The following is a 16,353-nucleotide window of genomic DNA, read 5'->3' as shown; positions in this document are numbered from 1 at the left end:
CCTACTCAATTTCTAACGCTTCTTCCAGCTTAGTATCCACTTGCCTCACCCTGGCTTGACAGAGGTTCTGTGTTTTAAATTCAAAGCAGGGTTTGCTCACTTTGGCATTGCTGTTTTGGATAATTCTGCAACTTTTTCCATGCATCACAGGACACCTTGTAGCATCCCTGTTTTTTTTTTTTTTTTTTTTTTTTTAGTAGCTGCCAAGAACACCCCCTTTACTGTGGCAACAAAGCATGTCTGGATTTTGTCCAGTGTCCCCCGGGGAAGGCAAGGGGTTGGAGTTGGTATGAAAAATTACCATCTAGTTGAGGACCACGGAGCATCTAAGCAAAGAGGGTTCATAAAGAAGTAGGAGAGCTGGGTATGGTGGCACACGCCTCTAATCCCAGCACTCAGGAAGGCAGAGGCAGGCAGATCTCTGTGAGTTCAAGGCCAGCCTGGTCTACAAAATGAGTCCAGGACAGCCAAGGCTGTATAGAGAAATTCTGTCTCAGAAAAGAAAAAAGGAGTGGAGCCTGCAGTATCTACCAGTGCTTTATATATTTAAGTAATTTCAAATGTGTTTGTTTTTTATAACATGTTTTCTCTTTTTTTTTATAAATCTATTCCAGTGCACAAAGTTCCAAGCTGTATTTGTGTGTTTCTGTTCACAACCTGCCCCATCTCACCTTATTTCTCCTGCTATGCCTTGCTTATAACTCTTCTCCACAAATCTTATTAAGCTTAAAAGACACTTGTCCACACATAAACACCCTTTGTGGGACACAAAGGATAACCAACAATGGCTGACCTACTGATCCTTATCAGTATTGCATGAGCCTTAGGGGTTATGAAAATGAGGCAAACTCCATTCCTTTAGTCAGACTGAAGGACTCCATCTTAGGGAAAACACTCTGAATATAAAAGATTACCTATATTTTAATATTTAATATTTCTTTCCTTTATCCTGATAGCAATTCCTTTAAGCAAATGAAATTTTGTCCCTTTCATAAGCTTTACAAGCAGCGAAGAGCTGTTTCTCTTAGTGATTTCTCCCACCTCTTTACCTCAACCTCTACACCAAAGGATGAAATAAACCACCAATGGTCTAAGCACCACAATCTGGACGATTCTGTCAGACGTTGGAGTCCAAGGCTACGTAATCACGTACTTATCTGGCTGAAGTTGGACACAGAGAGCCAGTTCTTGTTGAACTCTGCAGCGCTGTTTGTCTCTTCTGGCGCTGAATTCAACTGGTCACTTTGATAGCACGCATTCACTGTTATCACCTGGAAAGAGAGTCATTTGGTGGAACACAAGGACATTAATCTGACAACATTTTACGTTATGTTCATAGAGGCACACAGTGGAAGGTAGTTATTAACCCTGGCCACATTTTTAATTACCTTGGACACTTACAAACCCCATCATTCAGGGGTAGCAGGACACACACTTCCATGTGCGTTCTCTTTACAGTTATGATTAAGAAAGATTGTGCAGTGGGACCTGACTGAGAAACGAGAATCACTCGGGGCTCGGGAAGTCATTAGCCTGCACCCTCAGGATTTCTACTTGGAAGGTCTAGAGAAGAGGTGGGACTCCAATCTCTAATGAGTTCCCAGGGGAAGCTCATACTGCTAATTGGAGACCATATTTCCAAAACAACACTGATATAGAAAGGGGGAAATATTCCAATTCAAAGTCTATGCACTGGAATTCTGCCCCTACCAGAACTTGAGTGAATTTGGAAAATAGTTTACTATTTCTACACTTCATTGTCTCCAACATTGAAGTGATAGTTGGTATACTATGCCTGTTTACATCTTTCCCAGGGAGAGACAACAGGCAAATTGGTAAATTTCAAAGCAATAAATGAATGATTTTTTTTGAGTACTTGAGCTCAAGTGCAGTTGTTAGTTGAACTCAGATCTTCTGAAATGTTATAAAATAAATCTTAAATGCTTAGCCCATGGGATTCCAACAGGTTATGGCATTGTCTGGGGCAGCAGCTTTCCTTACCAAGCTAATTCTATCCCCTAACAGATGACTTTACATAATTGTCTCCATTTTGTCTCTTTTCTTCTGCTTTTTTTTTAATTTAATGGGGGGGGAGGTTACACATGAGTAATGTATTCATGTCATTTCTAACCTGCAACTTTTCCCATGCTCCTAACTCCCTCTCAAACTCATGACTTCTTCTTTAATTATTGTCACATATATGTCTGTATACACATACGTGTATAGATACATATGTATATGTGTATATACATATAAGTATACAAATATATAACATACAGAGTCCATTTAGTTTTTCTCATATATGCATCTGTTAAGGGTTGACCAATTGGATTACTTACTGAGAGCTTATCCCTGGAGAAGACTGACTCATCCTCTCTCTATAGACATTAATTGCCCATAGCTCTCTTTCTAGGAGTTGGGCCTTGTGAGATATTCTCCTTCCATACTGGTCTATCAACTAATGTCACTGTGCAGGTCTTGGTTAGGCAACAATATTTTCGAGACTTCATGAATGCAGTTTTCCTATAATATATAGAAGATACTATCTCACAGCAGACATCTTGGTTCTCTGGTTCTTACAACCTTTCTGCTTCCCCTTTCAAAATATTCCTAGAGCCTAGGTGCCAGGTTGTGTTGTTGATGATATCTATCAGCTGTGGCTGGGCATCACACGGTCAGTTGTTCTTGGCATTTGACCAATTGTGGGATTTTATAATGGTTTCAGTTTACTTCATATATAAAAAATTAAAATATATATAAATTTAAAAAAACTTCTTTGATGAGGAATAACATACTTCAAGTTGTAAAAGATCACAGATGCCAACCTAGAATACTTCACCACCAAAACTATCTGCCATAGTTGGAAGAAGAAAAACTTTCCAAGGTACAAACATACTAAAAGAATTCATGTCTACCAAATCAGCCCTGCAGAGAATTCTGGAAGCCATAGTTCAGACTGAAGACAGGAATAAGCATCCAAGAGATTATAAAAAATAACAAAGCTAGGAGGGTGGGATTGGGAGGAAATGAGGGAGCAGGATACATCTGGAATACAAAGTTAATAAACTGTAACTAATATTTTAAAAATTTAAAAAATAATAAAGCTATAATTATTAAAACACAAAACAGGGCTAAGGATACAAATAGCAATAATAATAACAACAAAATTACATCAATTAACAGGTACCTTCCAATAATAAATATAAATATCAGTGGCTTGAACTCCCCATTCACCTAAGGTTAGTGGGATGAATTAAGAAACAAAATCTATCTTTCCACTTTCTACAAAGAACTCAGCTTACCTTCAAAGAGAGGTACCATCTTAAAGTAAAAAGATGGAAAGAAGCATTCCAAGAAAATAAGGGCAGGAAGGAAGCAGCTGCCACTATCCTAATATCTAAGAAAATAGAAATCAAACTAAAACTAATCAGAAGTGTAGTCAAGGGAACAATTAACCAAAAAAAAATTCTGCAATCCTGAATACATATGCACCAAGCACAGATGGACTCTATTTCATAAAATGGAGAATACGAGACGTAAAAATAAAAATGAACTCTAGCTCAATAATAGTGAATGATTTCAGTATCCCACTTTCTCCACTAGATAGGTTATCTGGACAAAAAAAGGGTGGGGGGAGAACTACGAGAATTGAATGGTAACATATATCAAATGGACTTAATAGATATCTACAAACTGTCTTACCCAAAAACCAAAGAATACACATTTTACTTAACAGCCCATGAAAGAGTTTTTAAAATGGATTACATCCTGGGACACAAAACAAATGGCAACAAATTCAGAAAAGTTGAAATAATTCCATGAGTTCTTTCTACCACAATGAAATAAAGCTTAAGATCAACACTAAATGAATCCCCATGATTACACAAATTCATGAAGATTAAACAACACATTATGGAATAATGATGGGTCAAAGAAGAAATTTTTAAAAAGAAATTAAAAGATTCCTGGTACTGAATTAAAATGAAAACAAAACACAACAAAACCTCTGCGACACAGTAAAAGCTATCCTAACAGGAAATTTTATAGCTGTAAGCACTTATATGAAAACTTTTTAAAGGCACAAATAAATTACTTAATGATATCATTTAAGAATTTCGAAAAACAAGAACAAACCAAACCTATTGAGTGGGAAGAAATAATAAAAAAAGCAAAATTTAATGAAAAAGAAGCAAAGAAAATAATACAAAGAATCAATGAATCTAAGAGCTGGTTCTTTGAGAAAGTAAACAAGATTGATAGACCCTTGGCCCAACTAACCAAAAGAAAGAAAGGGACCCAAATTAACAGAAGCAGAATGAACAGGGAAATATTACAACAGACACAAAAGAAATTCAGAATATTATAAAGGAATGTTTTAAAAACCTGCACTTCATTAAGCAGAAAATAAAAAAAGACTAATTTTTAAATTCATACAAACCTCAAGGCAAGGGTAAATGACGAGCAACTTAAACAGACCCATAACCAATAAAGAGATTAAAACAGTAATAAAATGCCTTTAACTGCTTATTACTGAAACAAAGAGAGCTGCATTTTTAAGTATCAGTTTATTTTTAAAAATTAGCATCTTTTTTAAAATGTGAAAACCATAAAAGGTGAATTCTTGCAAAATTAGATAACATTATTTTGACAATATATTTATGAGTGACTGAACTAACATGAAAGCAACATCAGAATTTGTAGAACCTAATCAATATATGCATAGAGGGAATTTTATAACACTGACTGCCTGAACAGGGAATCATAAGAAAGAAGGGGAGTTAGTCTGATGGGGAAAGGATAGGAGCTCCACAAGGACCAAATATATCTGGGCACAGGGTCTTTTCTGAGACTGACATTCAACCAAGGACCATGTATGGATATAACCTAGAACCTCCACTCAGATGTAGCCTGTGGTAGCTCAGTAACCAATTGGTTTCCCAAAGTGAGGGGAACAGGGACTATTTCTAACAGGAACTCGATGACTGGCTCTTTGGTCTCCCCACCCCCGAAGGGAGGAGCAGTCCTGTTAGGCCACAGAGGAGGGCTTTGCAGCCAGTCCTGAAGATACCTGATAAAACAGGATCAGATGAATGGGGAGGAGGTCCCCCCCATCAGTGGACTTGGAAAGGGGCACGGTGGAGATGAGGGAGGGAGGGAGGGAGGGAGTGGGAGGGAATGAGGGATCGGGACACGGCTGGGATACAGAGTTAATAAAATGTAACTGATAAAAAATAAATAAAGAAAGAAAGAAAGAAAGAAAAAAAAACTAAGAGAAGCAATATTTACATGTATAAAATTCTCAATGAGTAAATTAAAATATTATTTTTTTTTAAAAAATGGAAACTCCCAAATCATCAGGAAATTTTTCTAACTTAAACCAGACAGACAAAATCAAATCAAACTCAAAGCAAATTAAACAAAGAAAACAGAATTGATTTCTGGGGTAAATCAGTAAAATTGAGTTGGTTTTCAAAAAAAGAGAAATCAACCAAACAGACAAAAACCTACAGCCAGCCTGGTAAGGGGAACAGGGACTGTCTCTGACATGAACTCAGTGGCTGGCTGTTTGATCACCTCCCCCTGATGGGGAGCCTTACTAGGCCACAGAGGAAGACAATGCAGTCATTTCTAATGAGACCTGATAGACTAGGGTCAGATGGAAGGGGAGGAGGACTTCCCCTATCAATGGACTGGGGAAGGGGCACCAAAGCAGATGAGGGAAGGAGGGTAAGATTGGGAGGGGACAAGGGAGGGGGCTACAGTTGGGATTCAAAGTGAATTAACTGTAATTAATAAAAATAAATAAATAAATAAAAATTTAAAAAGAAAACAAAAAAACCTATAGCCAGGCTGGGCATAAAATAAAAAGAAAGAAAATATAAAACTCCAAATGTTCAGAATGAAAGAGACCCTACATGCAGTGGTAAAATAATAACAAGAGATTATTACAATAAGGCTGGTGGGACACACCTGTAACCACAGCTTCTGGGTCAGTTATGTGAGAGGAACATGCGATCCAGGCTAGCCAGGGCAACATAGCCTGCCCCAAAGACAAAGCCTGGATGGGGGGGAGGGGAGAGAAGGACTATTAAAGAGAACAGCATGCCAACTGATAAGATCCACAGACCCTTGACCCAGCTAACCAAAAGAGAGAGATGACCCAAGTTACCAAGGTGTAGAAATGAACAGGAAACATTAAATGAAGTGGGAAAAGCCTTTAAATACAGAAACAGACAAAGCCAGCTTAGGAATTTGATAATCTAAATAGCCTTATGACTGTTACAGACTGCTTAACATGTTGTTAAAAACTTTCCCAGGAGGATGGTTTGATTGGATAATCCAACTGAATATGTAATGTCAAACAGTTATCACCTTTTCACAAACTCAACAATGAAAGCTGAAGACCTGTCTAACGTGGTCAATGATTTCGGGATAATTCTGACACCCAAACCAAAACTACACCAGTGAAGCAACTAAAGATAGTGTCCCAGGAACACGGGTGCAAAATTAATATCATATGTAAACATACATAAGTGGACAAGAGGAGTTTATACCAGTAAACTAGGACATGCTGGTTTAATGCTCAGAACATTAACTCTGACACTATAATATTAATTAACAAAATTTAAAAAAAATCCAACATATGATGAAAGACAAAGCGTATTCTGCCAGGAGCAACAGAAGAAAAAGGGCTTTTTCTGCCTCCATTACAGTTTTGTTTTGTTTTGTTTTAATTGGCAAGATGCCTGCTTTCATCACTCATATTTAATACGATACTAGATATTCCAGCCAGTGTAATCAAGCAAAAAAAAAAATTAATGAAATATATCCAGACTGAAAAGAAAGAAGTAAAACTGTACTGTCAGTATCATCACTTACATAAATCATTCTAAATAAATTATTTTAAAAAAACACCACTTTTTTTTCTAGACAAGGTTTCTCTGTGTAGCCTTGGCTGTCCTGGACTCACTTTGTAGACAAGGCTGGTCTTAAACTCACAAGGATCCTCCTGCCTCTGCCTCCCCGAGTACTGAGATTACAGACATGTGCCACCATGCCTGGCCAAAAACTTTTTTAAAGCAAAAGTGAGTTTGGCAAAATTGTGAAATATAAGACCAAGATTTTATATACATACATATATATGTTCACTGCAATCACAGACATATATATATATATATATGCACACACACCACAATCACAGATTTACTGTTTTAAAGTAACTACAATTACAATAAATTTTAAAATTTTTGAGACATATTTTCAATACTTAGATACACATGTAACAGGAGATATTTAAGACTCGAATGCTAAAAGTTACAAAGAATTACCAAGAAAAGGTTAAAAAGACCCTGCTAGCTAGACAGATAGCACTTCCAAGGATCAGACACCTAGTCGTGGGTAAGATGTCAGCTTTCCCACAACTGGCATGCAGATTCAGAGCAATCCTGTTCCAAATCCCAGAAGGCTTCTGTGTAAAAACAGAGATTTGAGACTAAATTTATATATATAAATGCAAAGAACATAAAATAGCCAAATCATTTCTTGAAAAACGAAGGATTTCTTTTATGCATGATTTCACAGCTTATAAAGTTTCGGTAGTTGAGATAGATTTAGTATTGGCATGGAGATAGACAAAAATAGAGGCACACATACTGTGTGTCTGTATAGTCAATTAGTTTTTGACAAATGTTAAGGTAATTCAATAGAAAAGAAGTCACATTTTTACCAAAAACTATAGATTTTTTTATATCCATATGGAAGGGAAAATTCAATCCTTTCTTAGCCCTATATACAAAAATTACCTTAAAATGGACTACGGAGCTAATGTAGAAATTCAAAGTATTGACATCTTATCAGAAAACAAGAGACAAAGTCTTAGTTTCAAAGTCTTGTGTTGGGCGGGGGCAGGGGGAAGGAAGCGAACCCTTAGCTACAGAAGGAAAGAGTCAAATATTTTATCAAAATTTTAAAAACATGTCTACACGCTCCTGACAACAGTTTTGACAATAAGGAAGTACACAAGCTTGGAGAAAGGGTTGCAAAAACAGCCATGAAAGACTGGGACATACAGTGAGTGTCTACAACTTCACAGCAAGCAAACAAATCAATTTCTGCATTCTACAGAAGACCCAGAGATACTTCCAATGAGTGCCTGGAAAGTCTCCTAAGAGCCCGAGTCAGGACTGACTAACCTCACAACGATGCACACTACGGAGCCACCAGTGGATCTGAGATTAAGACTGAGCATCATGCAGACAGATATGGAAGCAGAAGAGCTCATACACTCATAACCAACAGGTGGACACAGAAAGCCACACGGTGGCACCTTTGACAGTTATGTGCCACAGGATGCTGGCATTCCTCAACCTCTCCCAAGTACTTGCCAAAGAGAAATGAAAACAGATGTTCATAGAAAGACTTGTACACAAGCTCTCGGTCGGGCTTTCTTGGATTAGCCCAATCTGGAACCAACCGCTAATGGCTTTCAGATTGTGAGCAGATAAACAAGTAAAAAAGTGTGCCTTCACTCCTCCCCGTGCGGTGTTACTGTGTGGACACAAAAGAAGCCAAGGGGAGAGGCCACTGACTCAGTTGTCCAAACCCGAAAGTACAAAAGGCAGGATACTTACGGGCACCTGGAGTCCCTGAGTCTTCTTTTTCTTTGACAGGCTCCTGTTCTTGGTTAGCAGTTTTGCTTTGATCCATGCTGAACCTGTCTCTGAGGATTTTGAAAGGCCTGGAAGGAACATGGTGTGATGAGAATGCTGAAGGCAGTTTACAGAGACAATTTTGTTTTAAAGAGGGGGCTGAGAGAAAAAGAACGAGGCTGCCCTTAACCACAGACCTTCTCACAACAGCAGCAATGCAAATGACCACACTTGGAAAGATGTTTGCTCCCTACTTAGCCGTAAATGGGTATCTTTATCACACCCTTCCCCTCAAAGCTTGCGGATCAGCACAGAAAACAGGTGGAGAGAATGACTGTTCATAGGCAGAGGTGATGGGAGACTCCAAGGAAGCCGTTTTCTAGACGTAACAGGGCTTATGCACATAGGAACTCACAGGGACTGTGACAGCATGCACAGGCCCTGCACAAGTTCATGCAAGACAGGAATGACAGGAAGGAAAAGGGGAAGCAGTCGCTAAGTTCTCCCCCTAAACAAGAAGCTATTTGCAACTGATAGCTGCTGAGAGATGGGGGGAATCACTTTTATCCAATGGAGTGACATCAGGCAAGGCAGGCCCCGTGCTCAGGAATAGTTGGCCAACACAAACCAAATTCCATGATTTTTTTTTAAGTTTGTGTTTTGTTTGGGGCTTGGGTTGGTTGATTGGTTGGTTGGTTGGTTGGTTCCGTTTTTTTTGTTGGGGGGGCGGTTCGAGGCAGGGTTTCTCAGTGTAACAGAGCCCTGGCTGTCCTGGACTCGCTTTGTAGACCAGTGAATGGTCAAACTCACAGAGACCTGCCAGCCTCTTCCTCTGCAAGGCTGGGATTTTCTTCAGAGAGAGAAAGAACATGAATTTGTGGAGGTGAGGAAAAATCTATGAGGAGTTGGGAAGGAGAAGAGAATATGATCAAAATATATTATATAAAAATTTTAAAAAGAAAAAATAAGAAATCATATGACCGGGGGGAAAAAATAAAAAGACATTTAAAACATTTGTTCCTTACTACTGTTATTCCAGCTTTTCTTCAGTCTCTCCTCCTTGTGGAATCTTAAACTGTGGCTCTTAATGAGAGGTCTGTCTCTGCGGAGAGGATTGATCCAAAAGGATCTTCTCGGTTGGGTCCATGGTCCTTCCCCCACTGAGCACTCACCACCGTTGGCCAGCCTTTTTGAGCTGTGCAGTCCAGACTCGTCTCCAATCTGCTGAGAGCAGACTCCATCTGGAATGGAGTCACTGCTGCCAGTGGAGGGCAAGCAAGTTTTCCACTTTTTTCCAAAACTAAACACATCAGTTTCGTCACTTTCTGAAAATGCCCAGTTCAAATATCCACCTTCATCCTGCATACTGACAGCTCTGGAGGGAAGAGAGGTTATTGACACAGGAGCAGGTATGCCACTGAACATGAGTGGATCTTGTTCTGCCTTTTCAGGTTTGGCTGGCATCTGTGTGACTTCCTTGTGTTGCTCTTTGTGTTCTGCTACCAATGCCTGGTGGGAGGCAGCAGGGGTCTGCCCAGGCAGGTTGATAGTGATCTCAGTGTGATGTGTATGTTCCAGTGCCAGGCCATCCATGTCTGCCTCCTTAGATGATCTTAAAAGAGGTGGGGATGTCCTCAAAGACAAAGGAACTTGCTCGCCAGAAGATGGGACCAGGAGAAACTGGCCGTACTTGGAGTGTGTTTGTCTGACATGGGACATCCCGGAAGTAACTGTCCTCGATTTCATTTCTTGTTCCTCCTGGTCTTCTCTTACATGGGGGTCCTCTCTCTTGCTGTGTGTAACCTCCACAAGGGCACCACTCTGCACTTGTTGGGGAAGCTGGCTTCTAGCAAGACTCCGCAGCAAAGAAGGGGGCATGCTATAGTACTGAAATTTCTTCTTTCCGCAGCTCCCCATGCTGCTTAGAACATTTGCACAGATGACATTGGTCCAGCTGTGGGGATGTTTTCTGCCAGCAGAATGCTTTCTGCTGGACAAAAGTATCTCATCTTCTTTCAAGGTGTCAACAGCAGAAAGGACCTTTAGGGTGTCAACAGTCAGGGCAGAGAGGTCCTGTAGGTGTCCCACCTGGCTATCCAAGGATAATAAGGAGTCCTTTATAAAAGACACCTTTTCGTTCATTTCTTTCAGTTGGAAGAACATCTCTGAAACCCTAGAGGTGAAAATAGGAAGAAAAACAATAAACACATTAATACGGCGGGAATTGTTGTTGCTCCCTTCTAGCCGTGCTTCTATCCATAAGTGACAGCCAAGTCACTGTTTGCAGAAGCTAACCTGCTTCCTATGTTCTTCTGACTCTAATAAAGTACCTATTCTAATCTCATGTGATCTTCACTTCCCGTCTTTCCTCTACCACACCAAGGAGAAAGATCATAAATCTGTATTTCTAGCCCTCATGTCTGTCTTAAACGCCAGGACCAGCTCTCCAGCTGCCCACAGGTTAACACAGCGGTTATCGGATGGATCAGCCCATTGTTACTCACTAACGTATTCATTTATTTTCATGACAAACATTGGAATATCTTCTACTGGACAATCCTTGTCTAAGGTTGAAGCATCCTGCGCTTTCCCCATTCTATGTCATCATGTCCATTTAAAAGAATAAAATTAAAAAAAGACACAAATTTGAAAGAGAGCAGGTGTGGAGGACGAAGGTACATGGAAATAATTGAAGGGAGGAAAGGGGACATTGTGTAATTGTATTATAATCTCAAAAATATTAACAAATATATATTAAAGATGTCCCATAAAGGTTCAAAAAAGAAAAACCTTCACATAGGCAAACACAGAAGGATAAAGATACAAAGACACACTGAGAGAAGATGGCTTTGGGACCAGAGTGGTACGCCAAAAAGCACAGAACTACAGTGGCCTACAAGCCATCAGTCGCTAGCAAGGCAAGGAAGGACATTTCCTAGAGATGTCAGAGAGAGTGCGGCCCTGTTGTGCCTTGACTTTGGACACCTAGTTTCCAGAAACATGACATAATCAAATTTTACTGACATAAAAACATCAAGTTTGGGCTGGCGTTTCTACGGTAACCCTAAGAAACTAATGTAGTTACCTGAGCATAGATAGCTGTGATGGTTAATTTTAATCATCAGCTTGATGCAATGTAAAAATCTCCTGGCTCTAAAACAGTGTTTTATGATATATGAATGCAAATTAGAGGTCTAAGGAAGTGACTTGGGGGAGGTGTGTTAAGGCTGGGTTTCTCTGTATAGTAGAGTCATGGCTGTCCTGGACTTACTTTGTAGACCAGGTGGCCTCAAACTCACAGAGATCCACCTGTTGGGATTAAATGTATGTGCCGCCATGCCTGGCCTAGGAAGCAATTTAAGATATGTGAAAAATGAGAAAAGTTTCAGATTTCTTTCCCTTTCTATGCTATTGATTTCAAAGGTTCAGAGTTTCAACATTGATCAGTGGTGCTCTGATAAGCTGGTAAAGTACATCACAGTCACAAGCTCAAGATTCTAAATTTTCTTTGTCTAAAAACATCTCTGTCCTATCAATATATTGGGCCCTCTCGACAGAGAAAAGAATGTGCATGCTTTTTCACCCAAAACTCTTGCTATGACTTGAAGGCATGAGCCTACTCCAGCTGTTTTACAGACACCTGTTAGATGCTTTTTCTAAAATGTAGATTTTAGTGCAAATTACAAACAGTGATAATGTTATTATCTCTAAAACGTCTTTTTTTAATAATTTATTTACTTTTATTTTATGTACATTAGTGTCCTGCCTGCATATATATCTGTGTGGGATGTCAGAGCCACTGAAACTGGAATTACAAACACCTGTGAGCTATTATATGGCTGCTGGGAATTGAAACCTGGTCGTTTGGAAGAACAGCCAGTGCTCTTAACCGCTGAGCCAACTCTCCAGCCCATTCTATCTTTTTTTGTAAACGAAAAAATTCATGTAAACTTCAGGGAGTCAAGGAAATCATAAGACTTGGATCCACCTTTCACCCCTCCTGCACCTACCAGGACCATGAGCCTGAAACTCCCAAATGTAAGATTACCTTTAAGTTCCTTAACTTTAACATCTATCCCTAGTCTATATCTGTCCCAATAGATTTCCAGCCAATGTGAACATTTCATGTCTCTTCAGCCGAGTCAGTTAACTATATGCTTCTTATAAATGCTCTATTGCCTGAATCCCTCCTGACCTTTGACTAGCATTCCAGACTTCCCGGGCCATGACAGTGATTTCAGCAGGAAGTGGTTATAGAAGAGAGTACATTGTCCCTTATCCTCAACAAAGGAAACTCCCTTTCTCCCCAAAAGAGATAAAATGGCTACCTATAGTGTCCGAATTTGCATACCAGGAACCATGCTGGCCTCCAAGCTCATTAGCAAAAAGGTATCTTTTGAAACTAAATAGACTCAGATCTATCAAGAAGTAGATTCGTTAGCTGAAATAGTTCTACAATACGATAGGGTACTCAACCTGCTTTATGCAGAACAAGGAGGTTATTGTATGGGTTTAAGAAAAAAATGCTGCCTCTATGAAAACTACTCAGGCATCTTAAAGATAATCTAGCTGTACTCAAAAAAAAAATGCAAGGAAAACAAAAGGACTCAAGATGAGGTAAGTGACTGGTTCCCATTCTCATTTTTTAGCACATACCAGACAGTAATTCTAATGTCAGCCATGGCAGAGCCTTTGACCCTTCTGTTTCTGCATTGTATGTTGGAAGTATATAATTTGTTTTTTTGGTTTTTTGTTTTTGTTTTTTTTATTTTTATTTTTTATATTAATTACAGGTTATTTGTTTTGTATCCCAGCTGTAGCCCCCTCCCTCATTCCCTCCTGACCCCACCCTCCCTGATCTCCTTCCATTCTCCTCTAAGTCCATTGGTAGGGGAGGTCCTCCTCCCCTTTCATTTGACCCTAGGCTATCAGGTCTCATCAGGATTGGCTGCATTATCCTCCTCTGTGGCCTGGTAAGGCTGCTCCCCCATTAGGGGGAGGTGATCAAAAAGCAGGCCACTGAGTTGATGTCAGAGACAGTCCCTGTTCCCCTTACTAAGGAACCCATTTGGACACTGAGCTGCCATGAGCTACATCTGTGCAGGGGTTCTACATTATATGCATGAACGGTCCTTGGTTGGAGTATCAGTGTCAGAAAAGACCCAAGACCCCTGGGCCCAGATTTTTTGTTTCTGTTGCTCTCCTTGTGGAACTCTTGTCCCCTCCAGGTCTTACTATCTCCCCCTTCTTTCTTAAGATTTCTGCATTCTACCCAAAGTTTGGCTATGAGTCTCAGCATCTGCTTTGATACCCTGCTGGGTAGAGTCTTTCAGAGGCTCTCTGTGGTAGGCTCCTGTACTGTTTCCTGTTTCTCCTTCTTCCAAAGTTCATCCTGTTTGTCTGTCTGAGTGACAATTGATCATCTTAGCCAGGGTCCTCCTTCTTGTTTAGCTTCTTTAGGTGTACAGATTTTAGTATGTTTATCCTATATTATTTGTCTAATATCCACTTATAAGTGAGTATATACTATGTATGTCTTTCTGCTTAATAATTTGCTTTTTGACTTTACAAGAGTTACAGTTAACAGACTGTCTTGAGTATCACAAAAAAAACTGGACTTTAGAACTTGTTGAGACTGTGAAAAATTTTGGGGACTTTGGGAATTAGACTGAATTCATTTTGCATTATATCATGGCAACAAGCCTATGGAGGCCAGGGAGTACAATGTGGTGGTTGACTTTAAAATGGCTCTCATAGGTTCATATATTTTAATACTTGCTCCCTAGTTGGTGGAATTGTTTGGGAGGGATTAGAGATATGGTCCTGGAGGAGATTTCAAAAGCCTGTGCCATTTTCTAATTTGTTTTCTCTCTCTCTCCCTCACACACGCACACACACACACACACACACACACACACACACACATCTACTTGTGGATAACCATGCAAGCTCTCAGCTATTGCTCTAATGAAACGCCTGACTGCCTGCTGCCAGGCTCCTTGCCATGATGTGTGCGACCTTTCCTTCTGAAACCATAAGCCCCCAATGAACTCTCTATCAGTAAAAATTGGGAAATTCGTATTCTAACATTTATATCCCCTAATAAACAAAAAAAAAAGCTTTTGTAAATCATTAAGGAATAAAGATGAGATTCCAAGTGGCCTGAAGAGATAATTCCCCAAATAGAAAATACAAAAAGTAAGGAAAAATAGCAAAGTAGAGAAGCTCATTAGGTCATTAGAGATGAAAGTGAGGTAGTAATGATTTCCTCTAATTATAACATTTTTAAAACTGTTTACGACATCTGAAGAAGCTGTAGTGTCACTATGTTAAAATGATAAATATTACTTATGAGAGGAGATAGAATTATATTCAATCATTAAAAGTAATAATTACATTATTGGTTGTTATTTTCTTTGGTTATTTCTGCTGGTAGGTATATGGCTGTGGGTGTCTTGGTTTTTTACATTTTTTGTATATCTTTTTCTAAGTAAAGAAATAAAAACTATAATATTAGATAAAGAATCCTTCGGGGGAAGCTGGAGAGATATCTCTGTGCTTAAGAACACTGGCTGCTCTTCCAGAGAGGACCCAGGTTCAATTCCCAGCACCCACACGGCAGCTCACAGCTCTGTAACTCCAGTTCCAGGTGATCCAGTGCCCTCTTCTGACCTCTGTGAACACCGACACACGTGAGCTGTACACACATACATGCAGACAAAGCATGTATGCACATAAAACAGAAAGTCTTTAAAAATGAGATCACACTGAAAAACAGCAAGGGAGGAGATCTAAGCAGTGATTTCAGAGCTGATATGCTCGTCTGCAGTCATGAAAAATACTCCCATTCTTGCTAGGGCCTGGGAAAAGGCGGTTCCTCAACTGAGAGAGGGGTGCTCACTTTTAGCCCGCACGTCCCAAAACAGCGTTCAGTTTCCTGCCTCTAGAACACATCTAAACCCCAGGACTCGCACGACCTCCCACCCCTTCTATCTGAAACCGATGGAGAGAGGAAGTTAATAAATAAAGCAGGCAGTGTTTTTCGTTTTCATTGTGTTCTATACGAACAGAGCCTTTTCTGGCTAATTTTATATAAAATCCAACTTCTGTAACTCACCAGGGGCTTAAAGCATGCCTGCTGACCTTCTGAAACCTACGAAGTTGGAACTGGCAAGGACAATGTGGGAAAGAGCACAAAGTGTGTGTGTATTCCCTTCCAAATATGCTTAATTGGAACGTCTCCATCCAGGGCCCTGTTTCATCTAATTCAAAAACAGTACGGCCTGAGCAGCGGTAATGGAGACTCATTAAGTTCCATTAGCTACAGACACATCGAGTGGATACAATAGAATCCAGCCACCATTCACAGCAACAGGTGGCGTGCTACAATAGAGACCTGTTAGGCAAATAACCTGGTCGCCTGAAATGGGCCCTCTTGCTTTTTACAGGCACTCATTTTCTAAAACCCGGTGTCCTGTGAAGCATATTTTAATTATATTCCTAGACCAGTGGCTGCATTAATCCAAGGTAGCTACTCAGTCATTCTGACACATAAAACAAATCCCTACTATTGCAGTTTCCTGCATGCAAGGTCTGAGTGGAGGAAAGAGGGCCTTGTGACTGTTTTTACCTGTGGGCCATTAGCCAAGATTCTCAAAAATGAGATAATAAGAAGCATAGTTATAATCAGCCTGACAGTCCTATC

General features: G+C 39.8%; 1 protein-coding gene across 1 annotated transcript in view; it reads right to left on the bottom strand.

Moving 5' to 3' along the window:
• Trpm6 (transient receptor potential cation channel subfamily M member 6) overlaps positions 1–16,353 on the bottom strand; it is a 141,322-nt gene that overhangs the window by 31,129 nt on the left and 93,840 nt on the right. Inside the window, exons 26-28 of the mRNA XM_021652914.2 lie at positions 9,674–10,821; positions 8,631–8,737; positions 1,154–1,271 (exon numbers count right to left, since the gene is read on the bottom strand). Coding sequence (XP_021508589.1) covers positions 1,154–1,271; positions 8,631–8,737; positions 9,674–10,821 — 1,373 coding nt within the window. The remainder of the gene's footprint in view (positions 1–1,153; positions 1,272–8,630; positions 8,738–9,673; positions 10,822–16,353) is intronic.

Source organism: Meriones unguiculatus, chromosome 1 (genome assembly GCF_030254825.1).
Source record: "Meriones unguiculatus strain TT.TT164.6M chromosome 1, Bangor_MerUng_6.1, whole genome shotgun sequence".
Taxonomy (NCBI): Eukaryota; Metazoa; Chordata; class Mammalia; order Rodentia; family Muridae; genus Meriones; species Meriones unguiculatus.
Note: the sequence above shows the minus strand (reverse complement) of the source record. Positions and strands in the feature narration are given on the sequence as shown.